The sequence below is a fragment of the Salmo salar genome, chromosome ssa09 (genome assembly GCF_905237065.1).
Source record: "Salmo salar chromosome ssa09, Ssal_v3.1, whole genome shotgun sequence".
NCBI lineage: Eukaryota > Metazoa > Chordata > Actinopteri > Salmoniformes > Salmonidae > Salmo > Salmo salar.
Window position 1 is genome coordinate 136,693,403 of NC_059450.1, and position 27,144 is coordinate 136,720,546.

Sequence of the window (27,144 nt, forward strand, 5' to 3'; positions counted from 1 at the left end):
AAAATTGTCAAAGACTCCAGTCACCCAAGTCATAGACTGTTCTCTCTGCTACCGCACAGCAAATGATACCAGAGCACCAAGTCTAGGTCTAAAAGACTTCTTAACAGCTTCTACCCCCAAGCCATAAGAATCCTGAACAATTAATCAAATGGCTACCCAGACTATTTACATTGACCCCACGCCCTTTTATTTTTTTACACTGCTTCTACTCTGTTATTATCTATGCATAGTCACTTTACCTGTGCATAGTCACTCTATCCTGTACCGCCGCACATTCACTGTGTACCGGTACCCCCTGTACATAACCTCATTATTATTATTCTATTGTGTTACTTTTTATTACTTTAGTTTATTTAGTAAATATTTTTTCTTAGAACTGCATTGTTGGTTAAGGGCTTGTAAGTACGCATTTCACTGTAAGGTTGTATTCAGTGCATGTGACAAATAACAATTGATTTCAACCAAAAGTAAAAGGGCCATAAAAGGTTAATCAAAGTGGCATTTAAAAATGGAAAACAAACCAACTATTCCTGTGGTTTATTCTCTAACCTCAGTACACTGTATTACCCCATGCAGTCATTAAGTTTAACACATTCATTTATCCCCAGAGCAGGTCGTTAAAATCTGTTGTGTTCGAACAGAAGCTAATTGGGACATTGGAGCTACACAGGGTGCTCTCCCTAACAAAAGGCAGTTTTTTAGGTCAGTGTTGCTTTACTGTTGACCTGTTTGTCTTTACTGCATCTACCCAGAGGGGAATGGAAACACAGCACTGTCTTTTCCTTCTCCTCCTCTGTGTGCACGCTCTCTCTCTAAATACTCTCCCCTTTTTCTATTTGCTTTGTGTCTGCTCGTTGCCCTCTCCTCATTCATCTAGGCAGCTGTTCTCTCTTTCTACTTACCGTCTTTCTACTCCTTTCTTTTCTCCATATTCATCCTTAGTAGTGGCTCTGTCTCTCTGCACTCCCATCTCCCTCCCTCCCTCCCCCTCTCATTCCCTGGCTCAGGAATCGATTAAGGACAGACAGAGCACAGGGGAAAAACAATTGACTGTGGGAGGTGAGCTGACTGAGGGGTGGGATCCTCCAGGAATAGAAAAGGACTCTCTGGCACTCAGACTAGCTCCTCACCTCACCTCATCCACAATAGAGAGTGGTCACAGAGGGGCAGGCTGAGTATTAACCACCTTGCAGTACAACCAGGAACCAAGGGAAAGAGAACAAAGAGGGGAGGAATGAGGGAAAGGGACAGACAGAGAGAGTTAAAGATGCAGCCCAGGATCTTAAGTACTTAAAAAGTATTAACATATTTTACGATTTGCAATTCGTAACCTTTGGAGCATCACTTTAAGAGACAGGGTAAAGAGGGGGAGAGAAAAACCATCACCCCAAAGATGAATATGGAGAGATGGTGAGAAAGGAGGAAAGCAGCTATTTGTTTGAGGAGAGCACGAGGGGAAACAAACTAAGGAATAGATGAGGGTGACTACAAAACTGTGAGAGAGAATGGAAACTGAGTGATAGAAAACAGTATTACTGGAGGCTGTTTACAAAGAGAGAAACCGAGTGATAGAAAACAGTATTACTGGAGGCTGTTTACAAAGAGAGAAACCGAGTGATAGAAAACAGTATTACTGGAGGCTGTTTACAAAGAGAGAAACCGAGTGATAGAAAACAGTATTACTGGAGGCTGTTTACAAAGAGAGAAACCGAGTGATAGAAAACAGTATTACTGGAGGCTGTTTACAAAGAGAGAAACCGAGTGATAGAAAACAGTATTACTGGAGGCTGTTTACAAAGAGAGAAACAGGGAGAGGAACATGGGGAGTGAAAATAAAAATAAAATTATAGATGACAGTGGAGAGCATTGTCTTGCTGCAGGCTATTTACAAACACAGAGTGTGGGGGTCACACGAGACAAGGAAGTGGTGTTTGTGCCTCTGCTCTCAGTGTGTGTGTGTGTGTGTGTGTGTGTGTATGTATATATATATGTGTGTGTGTGTGTGTGTGTCAGTCATTTAAGATGCCGCGACAACAACAGTCACATTTGCCCAAAGCGATTTCCTGTGTGTGTGTAAGAGATCTATTCTTATACCACAGGCCTGCCTCGTCTGGGTGGTTCAGGATATAACTGACCTATACACAGTAGCCGTTTATCTGAGACATCTACACAATTTTGACATGAACAAAATGCCTTATTTAGGCTTTGACATAGCTTCATAGAGATGGAAGACTGATATATTGCTTTCAGAGACAAATAGCATGTCGTTTATGACTAAAGAGTATAAAACACAGCTGCTGTGCACACTGACAGACACACTGAGATGTAGCGTGTTTTATGTAGCGTTCTACATAGACATGTCCATGTGGAGTAGACAGAATGACTTACTCATGCAGAGCTCATTCACAGCACACAGACACACACACAATATCTGGGGCTAAAATAGCAGCATGCACATCAGACTGGTTAATTTTTCCATCAGCTATTCAGTCGGTTTTTAACGTTGATCATTTCACCACACATATGTATTGTGTTATGTTTTGTGTCAACCATTATTAGATCTGTCCAATGTGCTATAAATCAAATTGATCTAATACCTAAAAAATAGTCGGACAGTGGAAATATCCTGAAATATCCCAGCTTAGGGACACAAACAGACTGTTTGTTAATCCTCTCTGAGTTTAGGTTACATTTCTATGATGCAAGAAGTCAACAGTGAAAAAATGATAGATTTCCATGGAGCAACACAGTCAAGCCCAGGGGAGTCAACAGAGGAACCAGGTCAGGTCATCTAGATATTGTGGTCCTGGGAGTTCTTTTGTGTTCTGGTATTCTCTAGTATGTAGAGGAAGTGCAGGGACGGGGTTTATGTTCCTTTCTGATGGTGGCCGGCCCAAATCAGACAACAACAATATGTTAAGAGCTGAAGTTGATGACGTTACACTCACCCTCCACACCACTCTGCGGACGCCCGACGCCCCACTGCTCCCATTGGCTGGTCATCTAAGGAAGAGGAGGGAGAGGGAAGTGAGCGAACCAGACAAGAATAGAAACCATGCCACATTAGTGAATTAACTGACTACCCATACCACCACTCAAAATGTGTCTATTTGGTCAACTGTCTGTGTCAAGTGTGAGCAGGTGCTCAGTGTGTGTGTTTTATAGCAGGTGCTTAGTGTAAGAGAAGTGCTGCCAGTAGGCCTAATTAGTGTAATAAGGAGTAGCAAGTGTTCAATATTTTTGTGTGTGTGTGTGTGTTCCTGCAGACTCACACGACTCTGTGGAGAGGTGTGGCACCAGGACGAAGTCATCCGTGTCGCTGGAAGAGTTCTTGCTGCTGGTGCTTCCTCCAGACTCCTTAGACAGCTGCAGGTAGTTTGGAGGGCCCAGGGGGGGCGATGACAGACAGTCCTCAGGTAACGTCTGCATGTCTGGGAGAGACTGGAGAAGGGAAGGGGTATGTGTGTGTTGTAGTGAGCAAAAGGTGTGTGTATGTTGGTGGGGGTAGGTGGTGTGTGTGTGCGTACAACCGTGTGTGTGTGTGTGTGTGTGTGTGTGTGTGTGTGTGTGTGTGTGTGTGTGTGTGTGTGTGTGTGTGTGTGTGTGTGTGTATGTGTGAATGTGAGGAGCGTAGGGCAAGAGAAAGAAAGCAAGAGGATTAATCTCAGTGAGAGAGAGGGCTTGGGCTGTACAATTCAATTAGAGCCAGACTGGGCTATCTAGACTGTCAGAATAATGCAATCACAGTGGGCAGAGAGAAAAAGTACATCCCTGGGAAACTCAGTTTGTCTGTTTTCCCACTGAGCTACTGTACAAAGTCTGGATTGTTCAGTGCTCAGTGTTGAGGTGTGGTGCTATGCCTTGAGGTACAGATAAAGTCAATTGTTGTGGAATGCAACTATGAGGTGTATAGGCAGTCAGGATTAATTTACGGCAGGGGAGTTGTAGCGAACAGAGGGCGAGCTGCCACAGGTGATGTCGGTCACAGCGCTAGGGCAGTTGGGTACTGGAACAGGACATGCTGGAGAAAAAACATACAAATACACGTTTTCACACAAGACCTAAGTGCTCTCAACATCAATGCCATGTCACAATACAGCTATGATACCACAACATGTATTTCCCTGTTATTGATGAAGGAAGTTCTCATCTATCAACTCACATTTTTTGATGGCAGATACTGGATCTAAGAAAGGATGGCTGAAAAATGCATCTGAAACAACAAGACAGAAGTGTGAATGTTAGACAAGTAATATCCAATTGATGGATAACAAACACTTTTGTTTTAAATCATTTCCTTTCTAGAAGGGAAGTGGCGTCAGAACTGACCGAAGTCCATCCTGTCCTTCTGGTTCCTCTGCAGCAGGCCTAGCAACAGGTTGCCAAGGGGAGGAGACGTCTCCCTCGGGATGCTGGGTAGTAGAGGCACAGACATAAATTCCGGTTAAAAACACAACTTTTCAGCCCAAATGGCCTCGATCAGATAGTTCTTAAAGCCTATCACCTACATGGGCAGCAGCGACTTGTTCTTCTCATAGAACATCCTCAGGTCCTGGGGACTGTTGGCCTAGAGAGAGAAGAGAGAGAGAAGAGAGAAGAGAGAGAGAGAGAGAGCGCACAGAGTGACAGGGGGTTTGTATACTACTTCTATAAATGCACACCATGGGTGACATTTTTCTTGCAGAGGCATGTGCTATTTTCCTCGCACAGTTTAATTCTGCTTTGTGAGAGGAAAAAAAGATGCCCCATATCAACTCCCTCTCTCCATCCTACCTGGAAAGGTGGCTTCCCTACGAGACACTGGTAGACAACCGTCCCAATGCTCCACATGTCTGCCTTGGCGTCATAGTTCTGAGACATGATCACTTCCGGGGCCTGGTTAGAGGACAGAGGTTAGAGGTCATGCTCTGAAAGGACCGTTCCAGTTGCAGGTTGCTGAGTAAGCAAAGCTGTTGTCACAGGAGAACAAGAGACTTAGACACAACACCCTTATACACACAACAAACACTAACCCGCATCCACTCACCATGTACATGGGGGAACCACACAGTGTGGCAGCCATCATGTTGCTCTGGAGATATCGTGCGAAGCCAAAGTCAGCTGAAAGAGAGAAGTCCATCAGTCAGTCTGTCTGCCTGTGTCTGTCTGTCTTTTTAATAACAACTACTGTCGGAGTGTCACGACTCCTATTCCCAAGCCTCTCAGACACTAGACAATTGGGCACTCAACACGAGTGACCACACCTTCTGGGAATAGCATTGTGCAAACTAAATATAGCTGTGAGGTTCAAAACAACTAACCATGACCTTAGCTAGCTATCATTGTGGTGCATCTTGATACATGATATATGACACTTGTGTGACACAATAAGACAAATCATATGATGGCTAACAGTTCATAGATAGGCCATCTCTATATTTACAGTATAAACAGTATTTATATCGTATAAACATTATGAAGTTGTGTATATACAGAAATAACACTATATACAGAATTGAAGGGATAGTTGTCTTTTTGAAGGTTTAGCTTAGTTTTAGCTGAGTGTGTGTTGTGTTTGAGGGGCTGGGTTGTTCAGTCACCTATTTTGATGCGGATGCCGTTGATGCTGGATCTCTTGCGGCTCGTGTATGACAGCAGGATGTTCTGTGGTTTCAGGTCTCGGTGGATGATGCCTTTACTATTGAGGATCCTCATTGCTGCTGCTATCTGCTGGAGGAACACCCTCAGAGTGTCTTCTCTCAGTGTCCCCTTGGCTAGGGAGAGTAGAGAGGAGGGAAAAACAACTTACCCACAATCACTCATTATACAGTATTAACCTGTCTGGGCTAGGGGGCAGTATTTTCACGGCCTGATGAAAAACGTACCCAATTTAAACAGGTTACTACTCTGGCTCAGAAACTAGAATATGCATATTATTAGTAGATTTGGATAGAAAACACTCTGAAGTTTCTAAAACTGTTTGAATGGTGTCTGTGAGTATAACAGAACTCATATGGCAGGCAAAAACCAGAGAAAAAAATCCAACCAGGAAGTGGATTGTAGTTTTTCAAGACTGGGCCTATTCAGTGACTTAGGGTTCAATTTGCACTTCGTAAGGCTTCCACTAGATGTCAACAGTCTTTAGAACGCGTTTCAGACTTTTGCAGTCAACAGAGAGCGAACAAGACCTCCTGGAGCCACAATTACGCGTGTTCACGTGAGGAGGTAGCTGTGTTCCATAACGTTTTTCAAGACATTGGAATCGTCCGGTTGGAATATTACTTAAGTTTTACGTTAAAAAGGCCCTAAAGATTGATGTTTTACAACGTTTGACATGTTTCAACGAACGTAAATATAACTTTGTCGTGAAATATTCGGCGCGCTTCCTACATTTGGAGTAGCTTACTGAACGCGCAAACAACAAGGAGCTATTTGGACATAAATTATGGACTTTATCGAACAATACAACATTTATTGTGGACCTGGGATTCCTGGAAGTGCCTTCTGATAAAGATCATCAAAGGTAAGTGAATATTTCTAATGCTATTTATGATTTTAGATGACTCCAAAATGGCGTGTATCTGTATTGCCTGGTGTATTTTTCTGAGCGCAGTACTCAGATTATTGCAAAGTGTGCTTTCCCCGTGAAGCTATTTTGAAATCTGTCACAGTGGTTGCATAAAAGAGATGTTCATCTATAATTCTTTGAATAACAGTTTAATATTTTATCAATGTTTATGATGAGTATTTTTGTAAATTGTTGTGCTGATTCACCGGCAGTATTGGAGGCAAAATATTTACTGAACGTCAATGTAAAATGCTGTTTTTGGATATAAATATGAACGTTATCGAACAAAACATACATGTATTGTGTAACATAACGTCCTAGGAGTGTAATCTGATGAAGATTGTCAAAGGTTAGTGCTTCATTTCGCTGTGTTTTGGGTTTTATTGACACATGTCCTTGCTTGGAAAATGGCTGTCTGATTATTTTTGTCTATGTACTCTCCTAACATAATCTAATGTTTTGCTTTCGCTGTAAAGCCTTTTTGAAATCGGACAATGTGGTTACATCAAGGAGACGTGTATCTTTAAAATGGTGTAAAATAGTCGTATGTTTGAGAAAGTTGAATTATGACATTTTGTTGTTTTTCAATTTGCCGCCCTGATATTTCACTGGCTGTGTCCCGCAGGTACCTAGCCCATAGAAGTTAATGTATTGGCACATAATGTATGAAGACCAGGGATGCAGTGGTAAAAGAATACTACACCCAGACTGGCTATTAGCATATTTTATCTATACAAAACTACATTTTATTAAATTTTTTATTTATTTCACCTTTATTTAACCAGGTAGGCAAGTTGAGAACAAGTTCTCATTTACAATTGCGACCTGGCCAAGATAAAGCAAAGCAGTTCGACAACATACAAAAACACAGAGTTACACATGGAGTAAAACAACATACAATCAATGATGCATACATTACCCATACTACACTGAAATCTCTATAAAGGACATTACCCATCCACTATGCACTAGCCTAGAGGCCACAGATACAACTTTTTACAACCATTTTACACACTAACGTTTCACCCACACTGATCATTAATATGCATTTCCATTTTTCTATTTCCATTTTAGTAATTTAGCAGACGCTCTTATCTAGAGCGACTTACAGTAGTGGGTGCATACATTTTCATACTTTTCCCCTGTGGGAAACGAAGCCCACAACTCCGACGTTGCAAGCGCCACGCTCAACCAACTAAGCCACATGGGACTCATACAAAACATTTGCCAGCAGTTATACGCACTCAATACCTCCATCTCCCTTAATGACTGATTGCCTCAGCTTACATTTAAGCAGGGGCGTTTTAGAAGTGGGGGGGGGGACATACAGTTGAAGTCGGAAGTTTACATACATCTTAGCCAAATACATTTAAACTCAGTTTTTCACAATTCCTGACATTTAATCCTAGTAGAAATTCCCTGTCTTAGGTCAGTTAGGATCACCACTTTATTTTAAGATTGTGAAATGTCAGAATAATAGTGGAGATTTATTTCAGCTTTTATTTCTTTCATCACATTCCCAGTGGGTCAAAAGTTTACATACACTCAATTAGTATTTGGTAGCATTGCCTTTAAATTGTTTAACTTGGGTCAAACGTTTTGGGTAGCCTTCCACAAGCTTCCCACAATAAGTTGGGTGAATTTTGGCCCATTCCTCCTGACAGAGCTGGTGTGAGTCAGGTTTGTAGGCCTCCTTGCTCGCACATGCTTTTTCAGATCTGTCAACACATTTTTCTATAGGATTGAGGTCAGGGCTTTGTGATGGCCACTACAATACCTTGACTTTGTTGTCCTTAAGCCATTTTCCACAACTTTGGAAGTATGCTTGGGGTCATTGTCCATTTGGAAGACCCATTTGTGACCAAGCTTTAACTTCCTGACTGAGATGTTGCTTCAATATATCCACATAATTTTCCAACCTCATGATGCCATCTATTTTGTGAAGTGCACCTGCCCCTCCTGCAGCAAAGCACTCCCACAACATGATGCTGCCACCCCTGTGCTTCATGGTTGGGATGGTGTTCTTCGGCTTGCAAGCCTCCCCCTTTTTCCTCCAAACATAACGATGGTCATTATGGCCAAACAGTTCTATTTTTGTTTCATCAGACCAGAGGACATTTCTCCAAAAAGTACGATCTTTGTCCCCATGTGCAGTTGCAAACCGTAGTCTGGCTTTTTTATGGCGGTTTTGGAGCAGTGGCTTCTTCCTTGCTGAGCGGCCTTTCAGGCTATATCAATATAGGACTCGTTTTACTGTGGATATAGATACTTTTGTACCTGTTTCCTCCAGCATCTTCACAAGGTCCTTTGCTGTTGTTCTGGGATTGATTTGCACTTTTCACACCAAAGTACGTTCATCTCTAGGAGACAGAACGCGTCTCCTTCCTGAGTGGTATGACGGCTGAGTGGTCCCATGGTGTTTATATTTGCGTACTATTGTTTGTATAGATGAACTTGGTACCTTCAAGCGTTTGGAAATTGCTCCCAGGATGAACCAGACTTATGGAGGTCTACAAATTCTTCTCTGAGGTCTTAGCTGGATTAATTTGATTTTCCCTTGATGTCAAGCAAAGAGGCACTGAGTTTGAAGGTAGGCCTTGAAATACATCCACAGGTACACCCCCAATTGACTCAAATGATGTCAATTAGCCTATCAGAAGCTTCTAAAGCCATGACATCATTTTCTGGAATTTTCCAAGCTGTTTAAAGGCACAGTCAACTTAGTGTATGTACACTTCTGACCCACTGGAATTGTGATACAGTGAATTATAAGTGAAATAATCTGTCTGTAAACAATTGTTGGAAAAATTACTTGCACAGAGTAGATGTCCTAACCGATTTGCCAAAACGATATTTTGTTAACAAGACATTTGTGGAGTGGTTGAAAAACGAGTTTTAATGACTCCAACCTAAGTGTACGTAAACTTCTGACTTCAACTGTGTGTATATATATATATATATATTTTTTTTTATCCAGTCAGATAGACGCTCCAAACAGCCTACCCGACCGCTAGGAGGCGTCCACATGGTCCTAAAGCACACCGTTTCCTAGTTTTGTATTGCATTCCAATGATAAAACTGGGGGGAACAAAAATGCAGAATGTGTGTGTGTGTGGGGGGGGGGGTGAAAGTTGCACCCATTCAACTGCACCCTGAATCCAAGGGAAAGCAACATGCACAAAATGCTTATTCTGCAAGTAGTCTACATCTTTTATGCAAGCACAACTGATTAGGGTAGTAATTGTTTGAACACTAGCAGCCTAAGTAATACAAGTATTAGCAGTGAATGTTAGCTAGCATACAAGGTTAGGCAGTGGAGTGTGTCTGGTCCCTGCCTGTACTGGTTGCAGTGAAACAACATTAGCTAATCCAGTGAGCTGCTAGCTAAAAGGATTCCTGGGTAAAACAAACCATTAATCGTCACAATGGATCTTATTTCAATCTAACCGTGCTTACACACATTAAATCAGGGATTTAACAACATTCTCTCTAAAGTACAACAGAGGTAACTTCTTCTAACACAGCAAAGTTGTGCAATTAGTGAAATAACATAACATGGTTGTGTGATGCTATTATACAAGGGTTTATAAGAGAGGGAGAAAGAGAAACAGCGAAGTGAGAGTGAGAGAGAGAGAACACGACAGAAAGGGTGTGTGTGACAGTGCGTGCTAGAACAGAGGTACAGACACTGTACCATGCCCTGAAGTGATGTGAAAGCGTGCACCTGTACAACATAAAAAATAAAATAAAAACAGTTCCCCTGATAACAAGTGAATCAGAACAACATGAGGACCAGAGTCCACAACACTGCTTTCCTCACTACACCAATATTTACACTAAACATGCTGCACTGGGACGTTCTGTTCCTCGGTGCCTCTTAAGACTCCCCATTTGTTATGGTGTCTATTTCATGATGACCTCTCTCCTGCTCTTTCTCTGTTCCTCAACTGTAGCTCTGCTGGGATTAACACATAACTACCTGATGTTGATATACAGTACCAGTCAAAAGTTTGGACTGACCTACTCATTTCAAGGGTTTTTCTTTATTTTTTACAATTTTCTACATTGTTTAATAATAGTGAAGACATCAAAACTATGAAATCACACATATGGAATCATGTAGTAACCAAAAAGTGTTAAACAAATGAAAGTATATTTTATATTTGAGATTCTTCAAAGTAGCCACCCTTTGCCTTGACTGCTTTGCACACTCTTGGCATTCTCTCAAGAAGCTTGACCTGGAATGCTTTTCAACAATCTTGAAGGAGTTCACACATATGCTGAGCACTTGTTGGCTGTTTTTCCTTCACTCTGTCCATCTCATCCCAAACCATTTCAATTGGGTTGGGGTTGGGTGATTGTGGAGGCCAGGTCATCTGATGCAGCACTCCATCACTCTCCTTCTTGGTCAAATAGCCCTTACAAAGTCTGGAGGTGTGTTGGGTCATTGTCCTGTTGAAAAACAAATGATAGTCCCACTAAGCCCAAACCAGATGGGATCGCTGCAGAATGCTGCCGTAGCCATGTTGGTTAAGTATGCCTTGAATTCTAAATACATCACAGACAGTCTCTCCAGCAAAGCACCATCACACCTCCTCCTTCATGCTTCATGGTGGGAACCACACATACGGAAATCATTCGTTCACCTACTCTGTGTTCCACAAAGACACGGCGGTTGGAAAGAAAAATATAAAATTTGGACTCCTCAGACCAAAAGGACAGATTTCCACCAGTCTAATATCCATTGCTCATGTTTCTTAGCCCAAGCAAGTCTTGTCTTCTTACTGATGTCCTTTAGTAGTGCTTTCTTTGCAGCAATTCTACCATGAATTGGTTTTTTCCCGGGCTCTGAGCACCTATGGACGACGTGGGAAGTGTCACGTTAGAGCAGAGATCCTTAGTAAATGATAGAGATGGAAAAGAAGTTCAAGAAATGGTCAGACAGGCCACTTCCTGTAAAGGAATCTCTCAGGTTTTGACCTGCCATTTGAGTTCTGTTATACTCACAGACACCATTCAAACAGTTTTAGAAAATTTAGGGTGTTTTCTATCCATATGTAATAAGTATATGCATATTCTAGTTACTGGGTAGGAGTGGTAACCAGATTAAATCGGGTATGTTTTTTATCCAGCCGTGTCAATACTGCCCCCTAGCCCTAACAGGTTAAAGTAATGACAGACTGTTGCCTCTGTTTGCTTATTTGAGCTGTTTTTGCCATAATATGGACTCTTTTACCAAATATGGCTATCTTCTGTATACCACCTCTACCATGTCACAACACAAATTCCACAAATTCACTTTAACAAGGCACACCTGTTAAATTAAATGGATTGCAGGTGACTTCCTCATGAAGCTGGTTGAGAGAATGCCAAGAGTAAGCAAAGCTGTCATCAAGGCAAAGGGTGTCTACTTTGAAGTCACTCAAATATAAAATATATTTGTTTACTACATGATTCCATGTGGTATTTCATAGTTGTGATGTCTACAATATAGAAAATAGTAAAAATAAAGAAAACCCTGGAATGAGTAGGTACTGTACATATGCAAACATGATCCATGACTGAGTTCATCAGGAAGTGTATAGGAGATGTTGTACCCACTGTGACTATTAAAACCAACCCTAACCTGGGACCATGGATAGATGACAGCATTCGCGCAAAACTGAAAGCGCGAACCACCGCATTTAACCATTGCAAGGTGACTTGGAATATGGTTGAATACAAACAGTGTTGTTATTCCCTCCATAAGGAAATCAAACAGGCAAAACGTCAGTACAGAGACAAAGTGGAGTCGCAATTCAACGGCTCAGACACGAGACATATGTGGCAGGGTCTACAGACAATCACGGACTACAAAGAGAAAACCAGCCACGTCGCAGACACCGACGTCTTGCTTCCGGACAAGCAAAACAACTTCTTCGCCCACTTTGAGGCTAACACAGTGCCACCAACGTCGCCTGCTACCAAGGACTGTGGGCTCTTCTTCTCTGTGGCCGATGTGAGTAAGATATTTAGATGTGTTAACCCTCGCAAGGTTGCCGGCCCAGACAGCATCCCTAGCCGCGTCTTCAGAGCATGCACAGACCAGCTGGCTGGAGTGTTTACGGACATATTCAATCTCTCCCTATCCCAGTCTGTTGTCCTCACCTGCTTCAACATGTTCACCACTGTTGCTGTACCCAAGAAAGCAAAAGTAACTGAACTAAATGACTATCGCCCCGTAGCACTCACTTCTGAGAGACAAGTCAAGGATAATATCACCTCTACCTCACCTGACACCCTAGACCCACTTCAATTTGCTTACCGCACCAATAGATCCACAGACAATGCAATCGCCATCGCACTGCACACTACCGTATCCCATCTGGACAAGAGGAATACCTATGTAAGAATGCTGTTCATTGACTATAGCTCAGCATTCAACACCATAGTACCCTCCAAGCTCATCATTAAGCTCGAGGCCGTGGGTTTGAACCTCGCCCTGTGCAACTGGGTCCTGGACTTCCTGACGGGCCGCCCCCAGGTAGTGAAGGTAGGAAACAACATCTCCACTTCGCTGATCCTCAACACGGGCCCCACAACGATGCATGCTCAGCCCCATCCTGTACTCCCTGTTCACCCACGACTGCGTGGCCACGCATGCCTCCAACTCAATCATCAAGTTTGCAGACGACACAACAGTAGTCGGCCTGACTCCCAACAATGATGAGACAGCCTACAGGGAGGAGGTGAGGGACCTGGAAGTGTGGTGCCAGGAAAATAACCTCTCACTCTACCTCAACAAAACTAAGGAGATGATCGTGGACTTCAGGAAACAGCAGAGGGAGCACCGCCCTATCCACATCAATGGGACCGCAGTGGAGAAGGTGGAAAGCTTCAAGTTCCTTGGCGTACATATCACGGACAAACTGAAATGGTCCACGCACACAGACAGTGTGGTGAAGAAGGCGCAACAGCGCCTCTTCAACCTCAGGAGGCTGAAGAAATTTGACTTGGCACCTACAACCCTCACAAAAGTCTACAGGTGCACAATAGAGAGCTTCCTGTCGGGCTGTATCATCGCCAGGTACGGCAACTGCACCGCCCGCAACCGCAGGGCTCTCCAGAGGGTGGTGCGGTCTGCCCAACACAGCACCGGGGGCAAACTACCTACCCTTCAGGACACCTACAGTACCCGATGTCACAGGAAGGCCAAAAAGATAATCAAGGACAACAACCAGCCGAGCCACTGCCTGTTCACCCTGCTATCATCCAGAAGGCGAGGTCAGTACAGGTGCATCAAAGGTGGGACCGAGAGACTGAAAAACAGCTTCTATCTCAAGGCCATCAGACTGTTAAATAGCCACCACTAGCACATTAGAGGCTGCTGCCCTATATACATCGACTTTAAATCACTGGCCACTTTAATAATTGGAACACAAATCACTTTAACAATGTTTACATATTTTGCATTACTCATCTCATATGTATATACTGTATTCTATACTATTTACTGTATCTTAGTCTATGCCGCTCTGACATTGCTCGTCCAAAAATGTATATATTCTTAATTCCATTCCTTTACTTTAGATTGTGTGTATTGTTAGATATTACTTGTTAGATATTACTGCACTGTTGGACCTAGAAACACAAACATTTCGCTACACCCACAATAACATCTGCTAAACACGTGTATATGACACTTTTTTGTTGTTGATATCAACAGGGAGGCAGGTGTGTGTGTTATGCAATTCACAGCTATGGACTGCTATATCAATAAAGTCAATGACATACCACGTAGACCTCCACAAGCAGAATCCTATTAAGACATTCAGTGCTTGGTGCTTTCTTGGGAAGCATTATGAGAGATGAGTGACCTTTGAGATGGCACATTTCTAGACTTGCGTCAGAGCTGTGCTGACCTCGGTGCTAAAGAAAGAACCCATTGTGTCATAACACTGTGGTAGCTCCTACACACAGCACTCCCATGCATTGGGAACACACACACACACACACACACACACACACACACACACACACACACACACACACACACACACACACACACACACCCTCCTCTCCAACGCTAGTTACTTTGTTTTGATGAATAATACCCAGTGTGTGTTGAGATTAGTGTGATGCTTACCTTGCAGATAGTCAGCCAGATCGCCACCGTTGCAGTACTGTGGGGAGGAACAAGACAAACAAAACCATTCTATTAGCGGGCTGTGGAAGAACAACATGGATTAACAGTATCAAGCTGTGTGTGTGTGCGAACGTGCGTGTGTTGTGTGTGACCACAAAGCCCAGATAACGATGGGTCTCATCAATTAATCTGATGAATGGCTGTGCTGTTATCAGTACTGACAGTCTCTGTTAATCCTGGCATTAGTCAACACAGAGAATGGAAAGGAGAGTAGTCCAAGAAAGACAGAGAGAGTTAGTGAGGGAGTTAGAGATAAGGTATGAGGGAGAAGGGGAAAGAAAGCGGAGGAGAAAGAGGGCAGCTAGGTGGTAGGAAAATGTATGCTAGCCTCTACCCCATGTCTGTCCACCATTTCCAGTTCTGTCAGTTGAACCACCAATTAAATCCTGTTGGTTACCAGAGCTTCCACTGATCAAAGCATTGGTTTGATCTGGCCTTAAAGAGCCTCTGCCTTATCAGTGACCGATAGGATCTGACTCCAGTTCAGTTTATTACCACACCATGTTGTTTAGCCTTTGTACAGGGAAATCAATTACAGCTCAGATCCTTATATTGACACATGGATGGAGGGAGAGATATGCTCTGTGTGCATTCCAATCAGATTACTGCAAGCAGCAGAGGCATTGAGCAGAGTTTAAATCCGACATTCTTAGGGATCCACCATAACCACATAATGCTAAGGTAATATCCATATATTTAACTCTCATGGGAGTGCCCACGTTGATTGCTCTAAGGTTATGAGCTGCCATGATTTGTTTTCTGTGTGAGGAGAATCATTTATGAGGCACACCTAACATACTGCATATTAATAATGTTCGCTCAAAAAAAAGAGATTGCTTTGTTTCATACAGAGAGTCAATGTTGCAGCTGAAACGGCAGTGTTTCCCCTAAAACAGTTTCCTTTTCAATGTGTACCTACTGGTGCCAAAATGCTGGAGTGTGAGCCCTGAGCACTGGCTGCTTAATAAGTAATAATTCATCTGATCCCTCTTCTAACCTGAGTAAGACAAGCCTTTCTTACTAGGCAAAACAAGCAGTCTGGCAAACACCAGCCAGATTAGCATCCATGCTAGCCTACTGTCGATACTATCTATGCTCATCTCTCTGGTAGGGGTATACATTGATTAAGCAGCCTGCTAGCTAGAAGACCAAAGCCAGATTTATGTATGTTTCTTTTCCTGTGCCAGGAGACCCCGCCTCCTTAGTGTCAGTGTGGCTCTTAGAACACAGCGGTATCTACAACAAGCTAGAACACCCCAGGTAGGCCAAGGTAACAGGTACCAGGGTCCCATGACACCTTGCACAGCCAGTTAGCTTAACAGCAGCAAGAATATTAGAAGGGGCAGAATAAGTATTACAGGGCTAAATATAAAGCAAATGAACAATGTTTTGCTCTTGGATAACAGAATTCCTTGAAATTGGGTTGTGGGTGTACAGGTATAATTTTAAAGGGCTGCTTGAGGTGTCATGTAGTTAGTTTCTTTCCTTCAGGTGGTTTGTGGAATGTTTTGGTCTTGAGCAATGAGAGGGAGAGAGGAGAGAGAGAAAGAAGGAGGGGGGAGGGGAGAGGCAGAGTGAGGACAGGAGCACACTGGGTTTGCAGGCTCTCATACGTGGAGAGAGAGCATGGGGGAGGGGCGGGTAATTAAGCAGAGTAAGACAGACAGCGAGAGAGGGGAGAGGTATCAACACAAAGGCAGAGACCCTGGCAGCCTACAGGCAGCTTGGTAGAAGAGGTTGCATGCTGATAGTGTGACACTCCACCTACCTCCATGACCAGGAACACAGAGTTGGGAGTTTCCTGGAAGACAGGAGAGAAACAACATGGGTTAGAGTGATCATCTCTCTCACAACACCTGTCACATCCACTACATAGAGTAACAGCTTCGTCACACAGACGGACATGTATGTATGGCGCAGACAGATATAGCCTACATATACTGTATAGATGGATCATATGTGTACAGTACAGACAATAGGATTCCTTTGCCACCCAGCATGATGAACTGAAGCCCATAGCATAACTGGATTGGATCCGTACAGTACAATCAATACCTGGCTCCAATCTAGACACATTGACACCCTCATCCTCCATCTCATACTGTGCGACCTACATGGGGTTAAGATCAAATTGGCGCCCCTCAAGAAAACGTCCCGTCCTTAGTGAACCCCTCACCTCCAAGCTGTGTCGTGTTACAGTCTACATTTTTGAGGGGAGAGGAATGGAGTTTATTACACAACAGGTCCAAGTGGAGGTTGTTGGGGTGTGCTGGGGTGTGTGTGTGTGTTCGGGATATTGGGTTCAAGGGAACTGGGCATGGTGACAGATATAGGAGCCATCTTGTCAACATGGTGATGCAGGAGCAAAGAAGATGCTGGACAGGAGCCAAAGTAACCCAAGCAGGCCTCCAGGTTAAGCAAGCTCACATGTATTTGGGGGGTGTTTGGGTGCGTGTTTGCGCATGCGTGTGGTGTCAGGTTGATGGTACTGCAGCATACGGCAGATCAAGCATCTTGGCGTGTGCATCAAGTTCTCATCAACAACACAATTGTCGTCACACATTTTCCAATCCCTTCAGTGCCATTCTAAGTAGGCTATCTATGATTAGATTCAGAAATGTTTCTTGTGACATGACCAGGCAAAAACCATTTCCAAATTTGAAGGAAACGCCTGCCACATGAAAGGCTTCTTTCCTTTCTAAGGAGCGTATGAGTTCAAATACATTTTATAGCATTATTTTCTGTATACCGTACTAACAAATCAATGCATCTCAAAATCTATTCCTTGACTACCAACTGCCATACTAGTCAGTTACTGGACTGCATTACTCTCTGGTTCTAATGGTCTCTCAGCCAAGGTTGCCAGATAGAGAGCAACCACAACACCCACCCATTAATTCCACTTCAGCTCCTTTCTATCTGCTGACCTGTCAGCCTGCACCAGGCTTATTGGCTGGGCCCCCTCCTCCCTGGCCAATCCCATTGGCTCGTTGCTGTGGATACTAGGATAATGGGATTCTGGCCGGTGTGTGTGTGTTTGTGGTGGCTGGTCTTGGCCTGGGGAAGATTACATAACGAGCTGTTTTCAGCCCCTGCTCTATGCTGGTTGATGGGGACTGGGAGAGGAAGAATAGGAGGAGAGGAAAGAAGGGTGTTGGCCAGACTGGACACTGTCCTGGAGGGTAATTGATACGTGAGAGGTACAAATACAGGACAGCCTCACCCCCTTTAACCTCCAGCCCTCAGTAGGTTGACAATGTACATTGAACTGTCTATGCCACCATAAAATCAATCCTACTATAGAGTCCAAAACCTCTTCCATGGTCCAAATCTAGACTAAGTGGCATTCAGTATTTTCTAAGGCGGTGGTTGGTTACAGCTGTTATTATCAACACATTTACCACAAGAGAGGAGACACCAAATGAGTCAGAATGTACTGTGACACAAAACACTATCTGTTAAAGAATTGATGGCCCTTGGACAGACACACAAGACCAACTGCTAACAGGGTTATTCTACATAACCCTCCTTCCTCAAAGGAATACACCACAAGTAAAAACAGAAGCATAAACAATTCTGCTTCCTGCTATCCAACATCAGCAGCCCCTCACGCAAGCAGACATATTCCACTTATAAAAGCATTTCACAATCCTTCTAAAGACACAGTCACGAGGCGATCCAGTCAGAGTTATGCCACAAACAAGCTTTGAGCGATGCTCTTCCAGAAAACACTAGAAGGAACAGTACTACATCAGCTCGAAGAAATTTGGTATTGAGGGAAACTCAAAACATCCCCAAACCATTTTCCACCGCTTCAGCCCTCCACCTCACAGAAATGTTCAGAATGCCAACACAACTCTAGAGCCAGGCCAAAACAACAACGTATTCTTAGTGTGTCTGTCCTGTTTGTTGCGTCACACGGTAGACTAAGTCCTGGGCTACATAAGAACGAAGGGGCAAGGTAACAGCGGGAGAAGAGAGGGGGCCGGCTGGGCTCAGTTTAAAATTGTTGAGGACATTAGAGAATAGGGTTCTAAATGTGGACTGGAAATCCACTCGGCACACATCTGTTACGCAAATTCAGAGTAATCCTTAGCATTCTGAGAACCAAGAATCTAGCCTAGTCTAATATTACTGCACGCTATATACATAGCTGTGTTACACACTATGAGACACACTGTGGTGATTAATTAAGCAATAAGGCAAAAGGGGGTGTGGTATATGGCCAATATACCACAGCTCAGGGCTGTTCTTACGCACGACGCAACGTAGAGTGCCTGGACACAGCCCTTAGCCGTGGTATATTGGCCATATATCACAACCCCCAAGGTGCCTTATTGCTATTATAAACTGGTTACCAACGTAATTAGAGCAGTAAAAAGTTGCGTTTTGTCATACGCGTGGTTCAGCCAATCAGCATTCAGGGCTCAAACCACCCAGTTTATAATATGATGTATGTTATGATGATTACAGGGTGCTGAGAGAACGTTGTTCTGTTAATGTGTTTCAGAGGCAGGGTGAACCGTTTGAGCAGCAGGGGACATATTGTGTTGTTAGTGGTGGCACGGGACCCGTTGGTGTTTTCATCACACGTGTGCGCAATACACACACACAGACACACACACACACACACACACACACACACACACACACACACACACACACACACACACACAGTGGTGATCTACTCGCAGTTGCAGGGCATAGGCTGTCCCTATGGGAGAACCTAATGTCCTGCAAAGGCATCACATCGGAGACAACCTGGCACTGTCCCTCTATGAGCTCATCGTTTAGGTCACGATTGTCCAGAAATTAGGCCAACTAAGAAGAGGTATTCCTCTCCTTAGACCAAGACAAGACAGACCTATACAATAAAGAATGTTAGGAAAATATTGACTCAGGCTGTTGTCAGAAAAGCATAATGAAATTAGATGCCTCTAGCATAACACTTTCTCCTTGCTTGGTACATATGGAAAGTTAAAATCCTATAACCAAATATACTTGAGTGTGTGTGTGCTTGTCAAATAACACAAAGCTAAATCATTTTCCCTCTCTCGGGGCAAACAAAGCGCACACAAACTACCCCCAGCTGTTCTAAGACCTACAGTATTCTACTTTACCATCCCGTCAGCTGTTCTAAGACCTACAGTATTCTACTTTTACCATCCCGTCAGCTGTTCTGAGACCTACAGTATTCTACTTTACCATCCCGTCAGCTGTTCTAAGACCTACAGTATTCTACTTTACCATCCCGTCAGCTGTTCTAAGACCTACAGTATTCTACTTTACCATCCCGTCAGCTGTTCTGAGACCTACAGTATTCTACTTTACCATCCCGTCAGCTGTTCTAAGACCTACAGTATTCTACTTTACCATCCCGTCAGCTGTTCTAAGACCTACAGTATTCTACTTTACCATCCCGTCAGCTGTTCTAAGACCTACAGTATTCTACTTTACCATCCCGTCAGCTGTTCTGAGACCTACAGTATTCTACTTAACCATCCCGTCATCTGTTCTGAGACCTACAGTATTCTACTTTACCATCCCGTCAGCTGTTCTAAGACCTACAGTATTCTACTTTACCATCCCGTCAGCTGTTCTAAGACCTACAGTATTCTACTTTACCATCCCGTCAGCTGTTCTAAGACCTACAGTATTCTACTTTACCATCCCGTCAGCTGTTCTAAGACCTACAGTATTCTACTTTACCATCCCGTCAGCTGTTCTAAGACCTACAGTATTCTACTTTACCATCCCGTCAGCTGTTCTGAGACCTACAGTATTCTACTTTACCATCCCGTCAGCTGTTCTAAGACCTACAGTATTCTACTTTACCATCCCGTCAGCTGTTCTGAGACCTACAGTATTCTACTTTACCATCCCGTCAGCTGTTCTAAGACTTACAGTATTCTACTTTACCATCCCGTCAGCTGTTCTAAGACCTACAGTATTCTACTTTACCATCCCGTCAGCTGTTCTGAGACCTACAGTATTCTACTTTACCATCCCGTCAGCTGTTCTAAGACCTACAGTATTCTACTTTACCATCCCGTCAGCTGTTCTAAGACCTACAGTATTCTACTTTACCATCCCGTCAGCTGTTCTGAGACCTACAGTATTCTACTTTACCATCCCGTCAGCTGTTCTGAGACCTACAGTATTCTACTTTACCATCCCGTCAGCTGTTCTAAGACCTACAGTATTCTACTTTACCATCCCGTCAGCTGTTCTAAGACCTACAGTATTCTACTTTACCATCCCGTCAGCTGTTCTGAGACCTACAGTATTCTACTTTACCATCCCGTCAGCTGTTCTGAGACCTACAGTATTCTACTTTACCATCCCGTCAGCTGTTCTGAGACCTACAGTATTCTACTTTACCATCCCGTCAGCTGTTCTGAGACCTACAGTATTCTACTTTACCATCCCGTCAGCTGTTCTAAGACCTACAGTATTCTACTTTACCATCCCGTCAGCTGTTCTAAGACCTACAGTATTCTACTTTACCATCCCGTCAGCTGTTCTAAGACCTACAGTATTCTACTTTACCATCCCGTCAGCTGTTCTAAGACCTACAGTATTCTACTTTACCATCCCGTCAGCTGTTCTAAGACCTACAGTATTCTACTTTACCATCCCGTCAGCTGTTCTAAGACCTACAGTATTCTACTTTACCATCCCGTCAGCTGTTCTGAGACCTACAGTATTCTACTTTACCATCCCGTCAGCTGTTCTGAGACCTACAGTATTCTACTTTACCATCCCGTCAGCTGTTCTAAGACCTACAGTATTCTACTTTACCATCCCGTCAGCTGTTCTAAGACCTACAGTATTCTACTTTACCATCCCGTCAGCTGTTCTAAGACCTACAGTATTCTACTTTACCATCCCGTCAGCTGTTCTAAGACCTACAGTATTCTACTTTACCATCCCGTCAGCTGTTCTAAGACCTACAGTATTCTACTTTACCATCCCGTCAGCTGTTCTAAGACCTACAGTATTCTACTTTACCATCCCGTCAGCTGTTCTGAGACCTACAGTATTCTACTTTACCATCCCGTCAGCTGTTCTAAGACCTACAGCATTATACTTTACCATCCCGTCAGCTTTTTTCCACCTTTTCTTTATATATGAAAAGGTATTGCCGGTATCAAAACCTAAAATTTACGCCAAACGACCTAGTCGCTGTAAATGAGAATGTATTCTCAGTCAATTTACCTGGTAAAATAAATGGTTAAATAACATAAATAAATAACAATTATTTCGATAAAGTTCTGCCTATGGCTTAGAATGAAACATATCCATAATGCTGAGGCGGCATTGGCACACATTACGCTCTTAAACTCTTGCAAGCATGGGGGCTCATCTTGATGAATCAATCTGACAGATTGAATATTGGTTAGACTACAATTAGGCTGGGGAAATGTTGAGGTGAGTGACGCTCATGATCATCTTGTCTAGTTGGGTCATTTATTACAACATTTTGCCATGTTATGTAGTTTAACAAGTGGATTATTTTGTTCTTCACTTGCAGTCGCTTAGTAGCCTAGGCCAACTCCCAACCAAAAGCCTGCAACTCCACTGGCTTGTCTGATAATCAATCAATGTGATTTTGTTTAACTGAATCTCTGTCTGTATAGGCTATTTGGATCATTGGTTTCTGTCTGGGCAAATACTGTAAGAGGAGGTGGTAAAACGAATCTATCACTGATCAGAAACATTTAGCATGCTGTAACGTAGCCTAAATCAAGAGTAAGCCTATAATTTTACTCATTCGCGTATAGGCAAATCCAAAAGCCTGCAGAGGTTGTGAAATATATACACCAGACTCACATGCTTTTGAAAATAGGACTGCTATTATTTTCTATCAGTATCATGACGAAGATAAGAACCTACACATGCTCCTTAAAACCTGTCTGGGATAGGGGGCAGTATTTTCACGGCCGGATAAAAAACGTACCCAATTTAAACTGGTCACTACTCTTGCCCAGAAACGAGAATATGCATATTATTAGTAGATTTGGATAGAAAACACCCTGAAGTTTCTAAAACTGTTTGAATGGTGTCTGTGAGTATAACAGAACTCATATGGCAGGCAAAAACCTGAGAAGATTCCAAGCAGGAAATGGCCTGTCTGCGAATTTATAGTCCTTCTGTTGCTTCTCTATCGAAACTACAGTATCTGAGCTGTTACGTGACACTTTCTAAGGCTTCCATTGGCTCTCTAAAGCCTTCAGAAACCGGATTGCGGCATCTCCTGTCTCTGGGCAGATAACAGGAGCACAGTTTGTCAGTGGACTGCCTGGTGACTAAGAGATTGGAGATGCGCGTTCACGAGATCATGCCATTTTTTCTTTGCCTCTTTGAATGAATACAGCATTGTCCGGTTGGAATATTATCGCTATTTTATGAGAAAAATAGCATAAAAATTGATTTTAAACAGCGTTTGACATGCTTCTATGTACGGTAATGGAACATTTAGAATTATTTTGTCTGGAAATGCGCTCGCGCGTTACCCTTTGGATAGTGACCTGAACGCATGAATAAAACGGGGGTATTTGGACATAACTATGGATTATTTGGAACAAAAACAACATTTGTTATGGAAGTAGCAGTCCTGGGGGTGCATTCTGACGAAGAACAGCAAAGGTAATACCATTTTTCTAATAGTAATTCTGAGTTTAGTGAGCCCCAAAGTTGGCGGGTGTTTGAATAGCTAGCCTGTGATGGCTGAGCTATGTACTCAGAATATTGCAAAATGTGCTTTCGCCGAAATGCTATTTTAAAATCTGACATAGCGATTGCATAAAGGAGTTCTGTATCTATAATTCTTAAAATAATTATGTATTTTGTCAACGTTTATGATGAGTAATTTAGTAAATTCACCGGAAGTTTTGGGTGGGAATGCTAGTTCTGAACATCACATGCTAATGTAAAAAGCTGGTTTTTGATATAAATATGAACTTGATTGAACAAAACATGCATGTATTGTATAACATAATGTCCTAGGAGTGTCATCTGATGAAGATCAAAGGTTAGTGCTGCATTTAGCTGTGTTTTGGGTTTTTGTGACATATATGCTTGCTTTGAAAATGGCTGTGTGATTATTTTTGGCTGTGTACTCTCCTAACATAATCTAATGTTTTGCTTTCGCTGTAAAGCCTTTTTGAAATCGGACAATGTGGTTGGATTAACAAGAGTCTTATCTTTCAAATGGTGTAAAATAGTCGTATGGTTGAAAAATTGAAATTATTGCATTTTTGAGGTATTTGTATTTCGCGCCGCGTTCTTCCATTGGATATTTGGCGAGGCGTTCCGCTAGCGGAACGTCTAGATGCAAGAGGTTAACAAAGTGGAAGGATTTGCTTTGAATAAAAATATAAACGCAACATGTAAAGTGTTGGTCCCATGTTTCATTAGCTGAAATAAAAGATCCCAGAAATGTTCCATATGCACAAAATGCTTATTTCTCAAGAAGCTGATTAAACAGCATGATCATTACACGGGTGCACCTAGTGCTGGGGACAATAAAAGGCCACTAAAATGTGCAGTTTTGTCACACAACACAATGCCACAGATGTCTCAAATTTTGAGGGAGCGTACATTAGCATGCTGACTGCAGGAATGTCCCCAGAGCGGTTGCCAAAGAATTGAATGTTCATTTGTCTGCCAAAAGCCGCCTCCAATGTTGTTTTAGAGAATTTGGCAATACGTCCAACAGGCCTCACAACCGCAGGACACATGTATGGCGCCATGTGGGCGAGCAATTTGCTGATGTCAACGTTGTAAACAGAGTGCCCCATGGCAGTGGTGGGGTTATGATATGGGCAGGCATAACATACGGACAACGAACACAATTTTATCGATGGCAATTTGAATGCACAGAGATACCGTTACGAGATCCTGAGACCCATTGTCGTGCCATTCATTCCCTGCCATCACCTCACGTTTCAGCATGATAATGCACGGACTATGTCGCAAGGATCTGTACACAATTCCTGGAAGCTGAAAATGTCCCAGTTCTTCAATGGCCTGCATACTCACTCATTGAGCATGTTTGGGATGCTCTGGGACGATGTGTACAACACCGTGTTTCAGTTCCCACAACAGCGTGTTTCAGTTCCCGCCAATAACCACCAACTTTGTAAAGCCATTGAAGAGGAGTGGGACAACATTCCACAGGTCATAATCAACAGCCTGATCAACTCTATGCGAAGGAGATGTGTCGCGCCGCATGAGACAAATGGTGGTCACACCAGATACTGACTGGTTTTCTGATCCACTCCCCTACTTTTTAAAATATTTTTTATAAATTATCTGGGACCAACAGATGCATATCTGTATTCCCAGTCATGTGAAATTCATAGATACATTTATTTCAAGACCTTTGAAATTGTTGCATGTTACGTTTATATTTTTTATGATGTATATTCTCAATGGATTTATTAAAATACACCCCCACCCACATCTGCACACCACTACTAACACTCATCCCCGGCATGCACACGAGAGGTATAAAAGGTGTATGCAGGCAAAAATGTGATAAAAATGGGCCTAGTTGTAAGGGAGTCAAATAAATATTGCCCACATTTTTCTTTTTTTTTACAAGCAAAATATCTTAAATCCAATGTGAAAGCAGTATGTGTGTGCGTGGGAGATTTGAGTGTTCTGGGTGTGAGTTTCTAACTCAGTGGAGGCTGCTGAGGGCAGGATGGCTCATATTAATGGCTGGAAAGGAGCAAATGGAATGGCATTAAACACATGGAAATCATGTGTTTGATGTACAGTGCATTCGGAAAGTATTCAGACCGCTTTACTTTTCACACGTTTTGTTAGTGGGTGTAGCTTTAAAAGTTGTGTCATACTGCAGCATACCTTGCGGGCTGCTGCAGCATTCTGTGGCACGTTATCTAATTGTCAGCCATTTTTTCTGTTAATGCAAGTTAGTGCTAGTTTAAACACCAGAGGACGTCTTTGAGAAGCGTTTGATAGTCTTCCATTGCTTAATTCATTTGATTAATATTATGGTGTTTCTATTCCATGAAAACCGAAAAACCCTCTGGGTAAAGTCAGACCGTTTCTTTCTCGGTGCCTACACCGGACGTTCAGGCCGAGTAGTAGGGTTGATTTGAGCGTTCTGGCCTTACAACGGCAGTCAAGCACTCAAGCTAACATTGGCTAGCATGCTAGCTACTTCCAGAAACAAATGAGACCACTCTGACCATTTTACTCGCCCTAGCAGAGTTGGTTAGGCAGTTTTCATGTTAACCAGAGTGTTGGTGACTGTAACTGTGCTGCTGGAAACAATTTAATTACGCGTTTTTGCCAACGTTTACTGACACCGACCATATTCAACGGGTGTTGAGCGCTCGTAAATTCATTATTCTGCGCTCTGGTACACTCAGATGAGAGTGCTGTGAAATCGGAGTAGATAGCCAGAGCGAATTTACGAAAGCACCCGAATGTCCATTGAGAACGAACAACGACTACCATTTACCTAAGCTAAGAATGACGTGAATAATCATGTCAATAAATGTTGGGTAGTTAGATAGCCTATAGTTAACCTGTTGGGGCTAGGGGGCAGTATTTTCACGGCTGGATAAAAAAACGTACCCGATTTAATCTGGTTACTAATCCTACCCAGTAACTAGAATATGCATATACTTATTATATATGGATAGAAAACACCCTAAAAAGTTTCTAAAACTGTTTGAATGGTGTCTGTGAGTATAACAGAACTCATTTGGCAGGCAAAACCCTGAGACATTTTCTGACAGGAAGTGGATACCTGATGTGTTGAATTACCTTTAAGCCTATGCCATTGAAACACACAGGGGTTGATTAATGTTTTGGCACTTCCTATTGCTTCCACTAGATGTCACCAGCCTTTACAAAGTGTTTTGAGTCTTTTACTGTGAGATCTGACCGAACAAGAGCCATGGAACGGTGATGGCCGATTAGACTCTGGCGCGCGAGTTCATGTTGGGTACCCTCGTTCCAATACGTTATAAAAGAGAATGCATTCGTCCAGCTTGAATATTATTCATGTTCTGGTTAAAAAAGGCCCTAATGATTTATGCTATACAACGTTTGACATGTTTGAACGAACGTAAATATATTTTTTCCCCTCGTTCATGAAGTGAAGTCCGGCGGGCTTAGATCATGTGCTAACAAGACGGAGATTTTTGGACATAAATGATGAGCTTTTTTGAACAAAACTACATTCGTTATGGACCTGTGATACCTGGAAGTGACATCTGATGAAGAGAATCAAAGGTAATGGATTATTTACATAGTATTTTCGATTTTAGATCTCCCCAACATGGCGGCTAGTCTGTATCGCAACGCGTATTTTTCTGTGCGCAGTGCTCAGATTATTACAAAGTGTGATTTCCCAGTAAGGTTATTTTTA

At 42.8% G+C, this 27,144-nt stretch overlaps 1 protein-coding gene across 2 annotated transcripts in view; it reads right to left on the reverse strand.

Annotated features, from left to right (window-relative positions):
- The window catches only part of LOC106612954 (serine/threonine-protein kinase ULK2), a 74,733-nt gene that overhangs the window by 16,023 nt on the left and 31,566 nt on the right, over window positions 1-27,144 (reverse strand). For both annotated transcript variants that reach the window (XM_014214669.2, XM_014214668.2), the window contains exons 4-14: window positions 16,501-16,533; window positions 14,673-14,709; window positions 5,580-5,753; window positions 5,027-5,100; window positions 4,774-4,875; window positions 4,509-4,567; window positions 4,330-4,412; window positions 4,163-4,213; window positions 3,933-4,021; window positions 3,273-3,441; window positions 2,949-3,003 (exon numbers count right to left, since the gene is read on the reverse strand). In XM_014214669.2, the coding sequence (XP_014070144.2) occupies window positions 2,949-3,003; window positions 3,273-3,441; window positions 3,933-4,021; window positions 4,163-4,213; window positions 4,330-4,412; window positions 4,509-4,567; window positions 4,774-4,875; window positions 5,027-5,100; window positions 5,580-5,753; window positions 14,673-14,709; window positions 16,501-16,533 (926 nt within the window). The remainder of the gene's footprint in view (window positions 1-2,948; window positions 3,004-3,272; window positions 3,442-3,932; window positions 4,022-4,162; window positions 4,214-4,329; window positions 4,413-4,508; window positions 4,568-4,773; window positions 4,876-5,026; window positions 5,101-5,579; window positions 5,754-14,672; window positions 14,710-16,500; window positions 16,534-27,144) is intronic.